At 32.5% G+C, this 14560-nt stretch overlaps 1 protein-coding gene across 1 annotated transcript; it reads left to right on the top strand.

The window, feature by feature from the left end:
* The first annotated feature begins 3727 nt into the window (after positions 1-3727).
* Positions 3728-12115, top strand: LOC127715258 (serine/threonine-protein phosphatase 6 regulatory ankyrin repeat subunit A-like). The gene has a single exon (XM_052221286.1). The coding sequence runs from the start codon at positions 3796-3798 to the stop codon at positions 7879-7881; it is 4086 nt and encodes a 1361-aa protein (XP_052077246.1). The 5' UTR covers positions 3728-3795; the 3' UTR covers positions 7882-12115.
* The last annotated feature ends 2445 nt before the right edge of the window (positions 12116-14560 follow it).

Consider the following 14560-nt stretch of genomic DNA (forward strand, 5'->3'; position numbering starts at 1 on the left):
TTTGCTATTTTCTAGGATGCTTTTTAAAATTTGAGGGGAGAACACTGCTCAGCAGTATAAATGTATTCCTGATCATCTTCTGTTTGTGGGTTTCTACATCAATTTCATGTACTAATTCAGAGTCAGTTTTATGTCATTTTTGCATTTTGTTTTATTAGCTTACTTTTCAAGTTTTTATACGACGGCAAAATAAAATTCAGAATGGAAATGGGGAATATGTCAAAAATTTGCTTTCGAGTAATGCAATCATGTCGCTGTTGTTGTCCGAAGACACATTTGGTTTCCGGACAATAACTTTAGTTGAAGTAAATGGATCTCTATGACAATGTATGAAATTGTAACAGAAGATTCAACTTCAATACACAAAAGGAAGGTTAGAATTTATTTTGGGGGTTATCATATGGTACCAATAGTTTAGGAGTCAGTGGTCAAAAACAACATTTTTGGGGTTTTTCTCCAAAAATTTACCATTTTTACATTGATTATTTCTTATTTATATATAAATGCAACAAATACTGATATGGCAGGAGATACACACGAAACAGGGTGTGTAAATTATTTTATCGGTAATTTGTGCATTTTTCCTTTGATGTGTACTTCTTGATAATGTCGACGTCAGTATCAGTGAACTGGTCTTGATAAAGAAAATATATTGGGTCAGTTCGCAATTGACATGCGCGAGTGCACCGCAAAAGGATCTTCTTTCCCTTTAATTCACAAAATTACACATGATTTTTTTCGCAGAAACGCACAAGTTATTTCATGAATGAAACACTTGTCATTGTTTGAAACTTTCAGTAATAAAAAGTTAGTTTAGCCTTTTTGATTCACTGATTGTGTGAAAATTTGAACAGAAAATGTACGATAAACCTGATAAAATTGCGTTATCTGCAGAATTATTGATAGCTTTCCTTACTACTGACAAGGACATGTAACTAACATATCGTCCATGCTATTCCGATCTGAGTTTTTATTCATACATAGTCTGGCATGGCTGGTGCTGTTCCAAGTTGTCTTCTTTCTCTGTATGTTTCTTGAGAAGTATTTGTTTGACCTGGTCAGTCACTATAAAGTGTTACAATTCATATTTAGATGCAACACATAAATAGTGACCAAAAAGGTACCGCTTTCACATGTATGACATGAGAGAATCTAGAAAAAAATTAAATTTACACATAATTTTTCAACATTTTTGTGGGACTATCATATAAAATTAAGGAGATATGTAGTTGGACTGCTGCTGAATAGAAATGTTCGGGCTCACCTGATACCTGTTTTCAAATTAGTCCATATTAAAGTTTGAAGGGTCCAAAATTAAAATATGTTTGATTTCAACTGACATAAAAGTTTTGGTGTTTTTTATATGCTAAATCTACATCTGCGGTTGTATTAGGCTGTACTTGGCGAAGCATTTTATTGCTTTTTTGTTTGTACTTTATTTTATTTTGGTCATGAAAATTAACTTGTAGTTGTGAAGTTGCTTACATTTTTTTAAAGATGGTTATTAGATAACTTCGCATGGTGACAACACTGACGTTTTCGTAGATTTACTTTTTCCCGGGAATGCTTCATCTGTTGATATATTCTCATTGTGAACGATTTGTGTATATTTAAATATATTAACCGATGTTGAAAGACATGTATAATGTCAAATCATAACAATACAAATTGTTTAGTCTCAAAGAAAACTTGTAAGATTTCCGCAGTTATTCTTGTTGAATAGGTACAAATTGGGTACTCGGTGCAATTTGGGAACTGCATGTGACGTTCTAACCATAAGTGTTTATTGCTTTAATAGGTTGAAATGTGACCTGATAAAAGTATTCAGTAGAGTGAAAATGTTTTGATCAGGTTTAAACTGACGCATGAAATATACAGGCGACTGCGGGAGGCAATTATTTATATTGCATCCAAATAATGTGTCGGCAGCTTGAATTTCAAAGGATGTAGCCCACATACTTCCCTATACCTATCAAAAGTCATTGTATTATCATGGGTTATCATAACTCCATCTTCCCATAATATCCTATTTTGGACAATATGGGTGCATACAATATATATGTACCTATAAATGTATCACTCAGACTCAAGTTTCCTTTTACTGCTGTTTTATGATTAAACTTAGAGAGTAAAAAAAACAGTCTCCATCTCCTGGGACTGTTTAAGGTAGATATGTGTCATAATCAATGACAAGATTTGTTGAGAGTTTGTCAAAGGAAGTACAGTCTACAGATAGTGAATTTGAATATATTTTTTTTTGTTTAAAACTTGTCTTTTGTTAAGTTTTGAATTTCACCTGCATTTTTCTGTGAGCTACAGGAATAACCGTGATCACATTCAATAGTATAACCAACTTCATTATCACTGTAACTTGATATGGGAAATTGTGTAGCATATGAATAATAGTGGTCATGGTCCACCAGGTCCAGAGGCAGAGCACCGGATTTTGCTACCTCCGGCTACGTTTCTCCCGAAATTTATTGCTTGCAGAAGGTTTTTCTGTGTTCCCATGGCTGGACGGAACTTTTACACTACAAATTTTATCATAAATTATGATATTGTAACTTTTAAATGAAGTACCTGTGGTTATTAAGGAAATTTGTCACTGATAATGGAAAGATGAAGCAGACGATGAAACATGGCGTAAGATGTTGTTGTCCAAACTTTGGTTATTTCCGTGGTACAATAAAATTTAAATAAACTACACAAGTTACTAAAATTTCTAAATTCTTGTTTTTGTAAACAAATAAAAATTCATGTGGTATTTAACGTCGAATTTATTCCGTTTTGTCCCGTTTTTTCAAGATCGCGATTAAACGAGAATCTGGCAGCCATTAAAAATATAAGGGTTAAACTAATGTCCTGACAATGTCCTGACGGATATTCCAATGCTAATTTCGTTTTCATTATTTGAAGAATTGACTTTATATTTGAAACCAAGCAAGAATATAATATTTATTTGATAAATATAAGGAAAAAAACAGAAAAAAATATTTTTAAGAGTTAGATAACTAGACTTGATCAACTTCGAAATTAAAAAAAAAATCGTACGAGAGTGACGAAACTTTTTAGATTGATCATGTAGAGATAGTTTTCGTTCTTTATTCCAATTCGATGCTTCTACCAAAAGTGCCAGCTAAAGCTGGCATATAAAAGTAACTTAGATAATTATTTCACCATTTCACTATTTTAGGAATTCACAAACTTCAGTTAAAGGAGTGGAAAGAGAAGGGAGAGAAATATGTGAAAACACCATCATCTGAATATGTTTCTAACATCCTTTGTAGAGAGAACGTTGTCACAGTTACAGGTCAGCCAGGAACTGGGAAATCGGCAACAATTCATCATGTTGCTCTGTCAATGCAAAATCAAGACACGAAGTATGTTATTATACCATGTAAAAATCCTTCAGACATTGTAACCCACTATAAACTTGAGGCATATCAAATATTTGTAATTGACGATATTTGTGGAAAATATGTAATGAACCATTATGATGTTGAAGAGTGGATAAAATACAAAGATGATATTGACAAAATTTTGAAGGGGGGCAAAACAAAATTATTGACAACATCGCGTCTTCAGGTTTTTCAAGAAAACCAATTTAAGCGAATAAGCATATTTTCAAAGAATGTATGTGATTTAACATCTAAAAAGTTTCTACTTCCATCAAAAATAAAATTAGAAATTGCTAAGGCATACCTTCCAAAGAATGTTGTCATGGAAATCGGCCAGAGCTTAGATAGGTATGACTATTTACCTCTTCTTTGTCTGCTTTATTCAAAAAATTCAAATATGAATGCTTTGGAATATTTTGAAAATCCATTTCTTATGTACAAAAACGAATTAGATGAAATGCATGTTCAATCGAATAAGACAAAGCTGTGTGTTTTATTCTTACTGGTTGTCTTCGATGGTTGCATTTTTGAAAGAACCATCCGGGGTGAAAAGTTCAGACAGACACTTGAACTCATATTTGATAGCTTTATTGTCAACCGTGGAACACCAACTGATTTGGTTATTCATGAACTGAATACACTTCTAGGAACGTACTTGGAATTAAGGGAAATACAAAAGACAGATGAGATTGAGTCAAATAGTTCTGCTTATCATGCAGTTCATGACAAAATGTTTGACTTTTTATGTTGGTACTTTGGTGGAAAGTTTCAAAAATGTATGTTGAAATTTTCCGATGATAATATCATATGTTGTAGAATGCAGCTGAAAAGTTTACATGAAAACTGTGAAGTATTTGAAATAATAATTGAAAAGGACAACGAACAGATTTATTTTGACAGAATTGTTGATATGTTAAGGAAAGGCAAAATATACGATATTGTTTGTAACAGGCAAATGCAAGATGAAGTATACAGATCGAAGCTTATTTCTCATCTGCAGCTATTTACAAACGACAAGATAAAAATCTTGTTGCATGCACAAGATAAAAAAGGAAAAACTCTTACGTACCTAGTATGTTTGAAAGGATACACAGACCTTGTACAATTTATTCTCGAGAGGACAGATGATATTAATGCAGATCATTTTAGCACATATCCACCGTTAGTTGGAGCTTGTGAAAATGGGGATGATATTATAGTGCAGTTGTTGCTAAGTAAAGGGGCAAACATAAACAAAGCTGACGTTAGTTATCAATCTCCTCTGATTATGGCCTTAAAAGGTTGTCATTATTCAGATAGGCATGTTGATAGTTCTACAAGCAACAATTATAGTCTAATCTTAGACTTGCTTATAGAAAATGGAGCACATATGGATAACCTTGAAGAATTTTACAAATGTCTTTTCATTCAGAAAAATGTTTCCCCACTTATTGGTGCAAGTTCCTTAGGGAAACTCCGTATGGTTAAAAGCTTCATACAGAGAGGAGACGTCCTGAATGAAACAGATGCCAGAGAGTTTACACCTCTGCACTGGGCCATTTATAATGGACATTATAATACAGCAAAATATCTTATTGATGTGGGATCAAACTTGCGTGTTCATGAGCAGGATGGTAGAAATGCATTTATGTTGGCATGCTATTCTGGGTGTACTGAAATAGTTAAGTACCTTTTGAATAAGAAATTTAATGTAAACCAAGCTAATGCTAGAGGATGGACTCCTATATTGTATGCAATAAACGGCATGGGAGAAGCGGGTAACTCAGTAATGACTGTAAATTTTCTGATTAACAATGGAGCTGATGTAGGTCTCTGTAATAAAGAGGGACTAACCCCATTGATGTTATCGTGTAAACATGGAATTTTTAAAATAACAGAGTACATTTTAGAAAAGCACATTAATATCAATCAAAAAGACATGAGCGGAATTACTGCGTTGATGTATGCAAGTTTACATGGTCACACAGATATTTGTACTTTTCTTCTTTCCAAAGGGGCAAGCATACATGACGTTGACATGCATAAGGCGACATGTCTGATGTGGGCATGCTTTATGGGCTATACAAGTACTGCAGAGTTGCTTATATCTGTTGGATGTGAAATTAACAAGAAAGATAGGCATGGAAATACGGCTATTTTATTGGCATCAAAATATGGTTACACAGGTAACGATTTTTCACTTATGTCTAAGGGAGCTAAGGCAAATATAAATAACCCTGAAGTAAATGTTGGAAACGCTGCTCCAATATATGCAGCAACTGATAGTCATAAAAACATTGTAGACTTACTTGTAACAAAAGGAGCAGATTTTAATGTTGTTGATAAAGATGGAAACACTACTCTCATATTAGCAACAAAGCGTGGTCATACAGACACTGTAGATTTACTTATTACAGAAGGAGCAGATGTCAATGCTGCTAATAAAGATGGAAACACTGCTCTCATATTAGCAGCCAGTACTGGTCATACAGACACTGTAGATTTACTTATTACAAAAGGAGCAGATGTCAATGCTGCTAATAGAGATGGAAACACTGTTCTCATATCAGCAGCAAAGACTGGTCATACAGACACTGTAGATTTACTTATAACAAAAGGAGCAGATGTCAATGCTGCTAATAGAGATGGAAACACTGTTCTCATATCAGCAGCAAGGACTGGTGACAAAGACACTGTAGATTTACTTATTACAAAAGGAGCAGATGTCAATGCTTCTAGTAAAGACGGAACCATTTCTATCATAGCAGCAGCAAGGACTGGTGAAAAAGACATTGTAGATTTACTTATTACTAAAGGAGCCGATGTAAATGCTGCTGATAAAAATGGCCAAACTGCTCTCATATTAGCAGCTAGTGCTGGTCATAAAGATACTGTAGATTTACTTATCACAGAAGGAACAGATGTTAATGCTGTTGATAAAGATGGAAACACTGCTCTCATATTAATAGCAAGGGCTGGTTATAAAATCACTGTCGATTTACTTATTTCTAAAGGAGCGGATGTAAATGCTGCTATTAAAAATGGAAACACTGCTATCATATTAGCAGCCAGTGCTGGTCATACAGACACTGTATATTTACTATTAACTAAAGGAGCAGATTTAAATGCTGGTAATAAAGATGGAGGAACTGCTCTCATATTAGCAGCAATTGGTGGTTATAAAGACACTGTAGATTTACTAATAACTAAAGGAGCAAATGTAAATGCTGCTAATAAAAATAGGAACACTGCTCTCATATCAATAGCAGAAGGTGGTCATACAGACACTGTAGATTTACTTATTATTAAAGGAGCGGATGTAAATGCTGCAAATGAAAATGGAAAAACTGCTCTCATATCAGCAGCCATTTATGGTCAAACAGACACTGTAGATTTACTTATTATTAAAGGAGCGGATGTAAATGCTGTTAATGAATATGGAAAAACTGCTCTCTTATTAGCAGCAAATGGTGGTTATAAAGACACTGTAGATTTACTAATAGCTAAAGGAGCAAATGTAAATGCTGCTGATAAATTTGGGGACTCTGCTCTCATATTAATAGCAAGGGCTGGTCTTACAGACACTGTAGATTTACTTTTAAAAAAAGGAGCAGATATAAATGCTGCTAATAAAAATGGAATTACTGCTTTCAGTTTAGCAACAATAAATGGTCATACAGAAACTGTAGATTTTCTTATTACAAAAGGAACAGATGTTAATGGTGTAAGAGATGATGGAAAAACTGCTCTCGTATGCGCAATGGAGTATGGTCTCAAAAACATGGTAAATTTACTTATGGCTAAAGGAGCAAGTGTAAATGTTCTTGATAAAAATGAAGAAACTGTTCTCACATTAGCAGCAAGGGTTGGTCATACAGACATCATTGATTCATTTATTAGAAACGGAGCACGTGTCGATGCTGCTAATAAAGATGGAAACACTGCTCTTATATTAGCAACAATGCATGGTCATACAAACACTGTAGGTTTACTTATTGCAAAAAGAGCACGTGTTAATGCTGCTAATAAAGATGGAAACACTGCTCTCATCTTAGCAATAGAGTATGGTCAAAAAGACATTGTAAGTTTACTTATGGCTAAAGGAGCAGATTTTAATGTTGCTAATAAAGATGGAAACACAGCTCTTATATTAGCAGCAATGGCTGGTCGTACAGGCACTGTAGATTTACTATTTACTAAAGGAGCAGATATTAATGCTCTTAATGAAAGTGGAAACACTGCTCTCATATTAGCAACAAGGCGTGATCATACAGACACTATAGATTTACTTATAACAAAAGGAGCAGATGTCAATGCTGCTAATGAAGATGGAAACACTGCTCTCATATTAGCAGCCAGTACTGGTCATACAGACACTGTAGATTTACTTATTACAAATGGAGCAGCTGTTAATACTATTTCAAAAGATGGAAATACTGCTTTCTTTTTAGCATTAGTGCATGGTCATAAAGACACTGTATTTTTTCTTATAAACTATATATAAGTTATAAAATTATGAAAAGAAAAGTGGAGGTTAGCGGGCAAAATTTTTAACGGCACTACATGGATAAAAGTAGAGGATTCCGAAAACTAACAAAAAGTCAGAAACAGGAGGAACGAACATTCTTAAATACTAAAGGAGCCGTTGTAAATGCTGCTCATAAAATGGCGAACCTGCTCTCATATTTTTTGTCAGCAATCTAACTCAACAATTTTTATATACCGTATCGGATAATGATTCAATTCATTATACAGTCACTAGAAATAAGTATATCATACAAACAAGTCTAAGCAAGTGACAACCATACATTATATCTGGATCTCAGAGTGTTTGAGATACAGGGTTAAGGTAGCACTACAGTCTGACTTTTTTTACTTCAACCAACAGCCTTTAAAGAATAATTTCTCCAAAATTACTCAATGGATATTTTAAATCTTTATCTCATTTTAAAGCTGAAATATTATTCTTTCTGTATCTGTGAATTGGTATGGTAAATTTTAAAAAAGCCCATTTACTGCCAAAAAAGTGCTCTTCCAACTTGGTAGAGAATGGCACATTCAAAACAAAATTTAATAGTAGTAAACATTTGTTTTCATCCTTTTAATTGACCATACACAAGCTACAAAACCGTGTCTCATATTTTTGATATATGCCTCCAGTTAGCAGATATATTGATTTAACTGCTGGGTGCCATATCTCATTCTACCTTTCATCTTTGGAGACATATAGATTCCTTCAGAAACAAATTATCCAAAAACTATGACATGATTTTGTAGAAAAGACTTCCTTTAATCACATATATCAAAGTCAAACCAAAGGGGTACCCATCAAGTTTCAATTTTCATTTTTTGATAACAAATCTCATGAAAAATTGTTGTGAATTATAACCCTAATAACCGAATTTCCCCTTTGAACCCAAAATATTGCAACATAAATATAAAACACACCAGGAGTGTTCTGACATCATTATTTTATCAATAGAAGCAAACAGTTTTTGTTTCTTGTAAACTTAAACTGTCAATTTTGCATTATTTGTGCACTGTCCCTCCCTTAACAACACTAATTTAGAATTTGGCGGGAGTTCGACGTCACAGATTTGACCAGCATCTGTAATATGGTCAAAGATCCTCTCCTGTCCAGAAAGTCTAAGATAAGAGATTGTGAAGAGTGACCAGGTGCATATAATTAATATTTATACATTATTCTCACAATGAAATAATAATTATTATTCATATTTAAAAAGAAATATATGGTTCTGTGAAATTAACTAAGACACAGACACTTAAAAATGTGTAATAAAAGATATTTTATACTACCTACAATCCTCTACAAAATAGAACAGTAAATTCTAGTTTATTAAGTAAAAAGTTTTAAACACATTTTAAGAAAAAAAAACAAACAATTTCACTACTATCCAGGTGGTTTGTCTAGAATACGGATTGTTGTGAATGTCACTGTTGCTGGTGTCAGATTCAGATACAAATTCTTCTTGCCTTAGTGAGAACATTTGTCAGAGACTTTCAAAGCTACCCTTACACATTAATATTTATCTGTGTCTCATTTTAAATTTTCCCCTCTACATTTTTGCGTGAACTCCCTGAGGGGTTCACGCTTATATATTGGCGAGTTTTGGATGTGTCTATGGGCCACTCGATATCTCTCGGCCGGAAGTCGGAATAAAATTCTCGGAACGTCTCGAAAGTTTTCCGATCATTTATACAGGTAGTTAGTTATCTACGTCTTTGATACGGTCCCTCTATGGCTGGGCTACCACGTGACATTACACCATCAAAGTAAATTGGAAAGTAAACAATAAGGTTAGGTTGCAGTCAATAAATCGTTTTAATAATGTGAATGTTTTTAAGCGCTTTGATGTGAAAGTTTCTAAACAAGTATTAAGACAACGCAATTATATTTGTTTTAAAACGACCCCTGTACACTGTGTGTATCTAGGTCAATCATAACGTGGTATTGTGCATTGTCATGATAACATGTAAACTAATTAAGTCTGAAGATTTAACCACGTGTGTATTTTCATCATAGACTAAGGAGAGAACATTCTGGTTTAAATGTGTATATTAGATCGGAAAACAGAAAGATAATATTATTATCTAAAGTATTCAATTTAATTAATTCAATAAAAATCAAAGAAATATATACAAAATATATACTGTATTTATGTTTCTGTAGAAACTAAATATTAAAATGAAGTCAGAATATTTTCAGAGTTGCAATTAAGAAATAAGTATTTATATGACAAGATACTCTGCTTTGGTATTTTTAAATATTCATTTGTAAATGAAACATGCATAATAATTAAATCTGAATAAATCCTTGCATCATACAAAAAAAATGTTGTTAACAATAATAATTATATTTCTACGTTAATTATTTCCTACCGTTTTAGTAAGGTTTTATAATTAATTGTTATTTATTTTTTTGTATTGTAACATATCCATAAAACGGAAAGTAAGATAAATTAATTAAATATTTAAATTTTAAATGGTCATGAACAAAAATACTTGTGCGTTTTCAATTCACAAAGATTTTAAATCCTTGCAGCTCACAAAAAAACGTAATAATAATTCACAATAATCATAATAAAATTTAATTAAGCACTATCATAATGTTAATTTTTTTGTACTGTTTTAGTATGGATTTATAAATCTTTGCTTATATTTTGTATAGTAATCTATTCATATAGTGGAATGGTAGAATTTAAAAATAGATTCATTTAATAAATAAAATGTCCGTCCGTAGATACTTGACGTTTGTGTTTATTGATACTACATGTATATATATTGAAAATTTTCGGAAAAAAATTACTAACAGGAACGTATGTTTATTATAAAATTTCAATTCTATTTTTGTTTGTTTGTTTTAATAGTTTAAACTTATAACATCTACATATTCGTACTGTGGTACGGTTTTGAAAATTGTATTCACTGTGTTGCCCAACTATCCTACACGTCTTGATTCATTCACATTATAGATCACATTCAAACGCACACTATCGGTTTGCGTTCTCAAAAATTCCTATAATACTAATTTCACTCGTGAGTGCGCATTTTCGTTTTTATTATCTAAATTTAGGACACGGCTGTAAGAGATTGACATGTGATTTTCATGCACGGTCATCATTACTTACGGTATTCTGACCTCTAGCTGTTTCTCTTTTGTTTCTTTTTTGAGTCACTGTCCTATTATAAACTTTGACCTTTTCGAAAAGCTAAGGATTGTCTTCCCAAGGAATAGATTCCTTAACTTTGTAATTTATTTGGCCTTTTAACTTTTTTCATTCGAGTGTCACTGATGCTTTTTTGTAGACTGGCGTCTGGCGAACATCATTTTAATTCTGGTATCTTGTTATATCTACATACCTTTTTATATAAATTGGTTATTTTGAGGGTATGTACAGGTATTCATAAAATTTCTGAATTAAGATATTCTTCGGCAAAACCAAGTTTCCCTGTAGAATATTTGAATTGATTTAAGTAAAATCAGGAAATCCTTAAAATTTGAGATGTTTTATTTGTCTCTTTATAAGATGTCCCAATCAGTTGCATGCCACAGGTTTCATTGCACATGGAAATTGGACTTTAGATGTATCTATACAATTAACATCTACCATAAGTACAGACAGCTTCAATAACGAGTTGAGAACATGAAGGTCCATGCAGGAAGCAAAATATAAAGATATGATAGATAAAATAAATGCATGCAGAATTCCAGATTATAAAGCAAACTGAGTGCATAAATTTATCTTGCGATTGGTTTGTGCAATTTGCATAAGTCATCCGGTTTGTAGAAATTGGGATTTGCAAAAGGGTTATCATCGGGAAAATTATGTACATTCCCAAGTACTAAATAAAATAGTCTAGCTTTAAAATGTATATTTAAATAGTAGATGTAAATATACACTTTCAACTGACTTCTTCTAATCACAGTCAATTATTTCAATTCAAAAGCAAACACAAATTCAGCAACAATCTTTTGGTTATTTAAATATATGTATGTAAAACTATTGTAAGTTAAAATTCATTTGATTTTTTCCCTGGTCAAGTGAGGCTGTTAAAATACAGGGGCCCCTAAGTATGCGACCTGGGCTACTTAGGTATTTATATATCAGGAAATGATTGAATAAAAATATTTGTTATGGTTAAAAAAAAATAAAAAATCTTTTGGTGACTCGGCAGTCAGCGGTCTTAGGTTCACGCATTGCTTTTTTTTTTTTTTTTAAGAAAGCAACTTGTTTCCCCTTGTATTTTCTTTGTTTACCTCCTGTAGTTATCTAAATTGCTGTTGATTGCAACATAATAAAATAAGACCTGTGGTCAGAGATTCACAGCTGGACACTTGGTATCAACAGATGATTGAAATATTAGCTACTCCGATATGCTGTTATATATATATATATAGTATTTACTATGTGCTTTTATTTACACAATTTAATTATTAATGTATTCCCTGTTGTGACATGATAAGACTCTGGGATATTTACAAAATGTTCAGATAAATACTTTAAAATAATGTGATAAAAAAAAATCACTTAAAATCATTACATGACTGTAGTGCTACCTTGATACAAATATTTTTTTAAGTCTGGAAATTAAACCCAACAGTGTTAGAATTAGATTTTTATGCTGAAATTTTTTGTCCAAAACGGGATTTGAACTCACATCTTTGCAACACTACAGCACCAATCGCTTAGCTTCGTGTCCAGCGCTCTAGACCACTCATAATGCACACGACAGTAAGAAAAAAAGTTATAACTACTTTAAGATATTTCTAAAAACAAAGGAAGATAGATAAAACCAAAACTATAGATCTATTACACCACTATCATATATATTTGGAAGATATTCACATACAAGTGTAAATGATATTTTATGTACGTTTTCGATCAATTTATGATTTTACATGACAACTAATCACATGTTTTTTCCTGTATGTATTGTTTTAATTATTGTTTATAAGAAGAAAAAACTACTGTGCGATTTAAGAGTTAGAAAATGTTTTGCCTTTGTACATATACACTGTCTTTATATATAAGTCTAAATTGAAAACAACGTTCAAACCTATGATTGCGTTGGATAAAAACCGCAATTTTTATACGTGTGCATGCAAAACAAATTTCTTGGCAGATGGGTCTGAATACAGCACAAACAACATTTTCCAAAAGACCAAAAAAGTGAAAAAGTATATTTAAACAAAACGCATTTGACTAACAGGTCGAACAACGGATGTTCTTAAACCCTGCTGACTGCCAATGGCGATTGCCAAATAAACGGATCACAAGATGTAACAAAATGGATCTTTATTATAATTCAAAATACCAAACAGAAAACAATAAACTTGCGGAAAAGATGGTATACCGCAAACATGAGGTGCAAAAATTTGTACACCATATCCGAATTTCGACAATTAATGTCTCTTCAGTGATGTTAGGAATCGAAACGGTATTTGGAAGGCCATATAATTTACCTCAATTAAGAATAGACTCTTGAATTTTGAAGAGTCTATCCTAAATTGAATTCAAGAGTCTATCCTAAATTGAGGTAAATTATATGGCCTTCCAAATACCGTTTCGATTCCTAACATCACGTGTAAATTGCAAAAGTGATCAGCACAACAAGGCTAAGTAACACTGAAAGTTTCAGAAATGTTTGTAATCCTGATTTTGAGAAATTGTCCTTGAGTATACATGGTTTTTTTTCGCATTTTTGGTTGTTATTTTGAAAACTAGGAGGTAGGTTAAAGGTGTGAACTGCAAAAATGATCAGCATGAAAAAATCTATCTACTCTGAAAATTGTACATCCAGTTTTTTTATTCATTGCCCCTGAAATATTGATTTTTACTCTTTTTGCTGTTTTCGCTGTTTTCTTAAAAATATATAGGGGCTTGGCTTAACTGCTTAAGTTGTAGAGCACTTTGTGTAGGTATACCTAAGTGCAAAACATGTAGTGTTTCTCATAATGTATTTTCAAAACTATATGAAAGTTTGGTGCTCCAAATTGTTGAATGTGGTGTTAGTATTTGGGGTTGCAAGGGTTTCTCTTTTATTTATGCCATACATAATAGAGCTTCTAAATTTATTTTTTCATGAAGTTAATAAATATATTCTAAACGCTTCAGTGTGAAAAGATATGGTGTGGGTACCTATCATTAACAAAATGGCAATGTTTTATTCGACTTTGGTGCCGTTTGAACAATATGCGTTTTGATCGGTTAAACAACCGGTTTTCCCAGTCCAGTAGTCAGCACTTCTGTGTTGACATGAATTATAATTGATATGGTCATAATTATCAATTTACTGTTTACAAATCTTTGAATTTTTGAAATACTAAGGCTTTTCTACCTCAGGAATAGATACCTTAGCTATATTTGTCAAAACCTTTAGGAATTTGTTTTTGGTCCTCAATGCTCTTCAATCTCTTCTGTATTTGGCTTTTTTTTTTAACTTTTTTTGATTCGAGCGTCACTGATGAGTTTTTTGTAGACGAAACGCGCGTCTGGCGCAAATACAAAATTCAATCCTGGTATCTATGATGAGTTTATTTTCAAATGAGTAGATATTACGAGTAGAAGCTTCAGGTGAATACAATATTGGAATTTTTATGTTAGGAATTTTTCTCATTCAGTACAATGTAGAATACTTGTGTAACATTACAGAATATATTG

This window comes from Mytilus californianus, unplaced genomic scaffold, assembly GCF_021869535.1.
Source record: "Mytilus californianus isolate M0D057914Y unplaced genomic scaffold, xbMytCali1.0.p SCAF_9, whole genome shotgun sequence".
Lineage (NCBI taxonomy): Eukaryota > Metazoa > Mollusca > Bivalvia > Mytilida > Mytilidae > Mytilus > Mytilus californianus.

What these genes read in the sequence shown, in the direction of transcription:
- LOC127715258 (XM_052221286.1), top strand. Translation starts at nt 3,796, where the DNA reads ATGAATGCTTTGGAATATTTTGAAAATCCATTTCTTATGTACAAAAAC.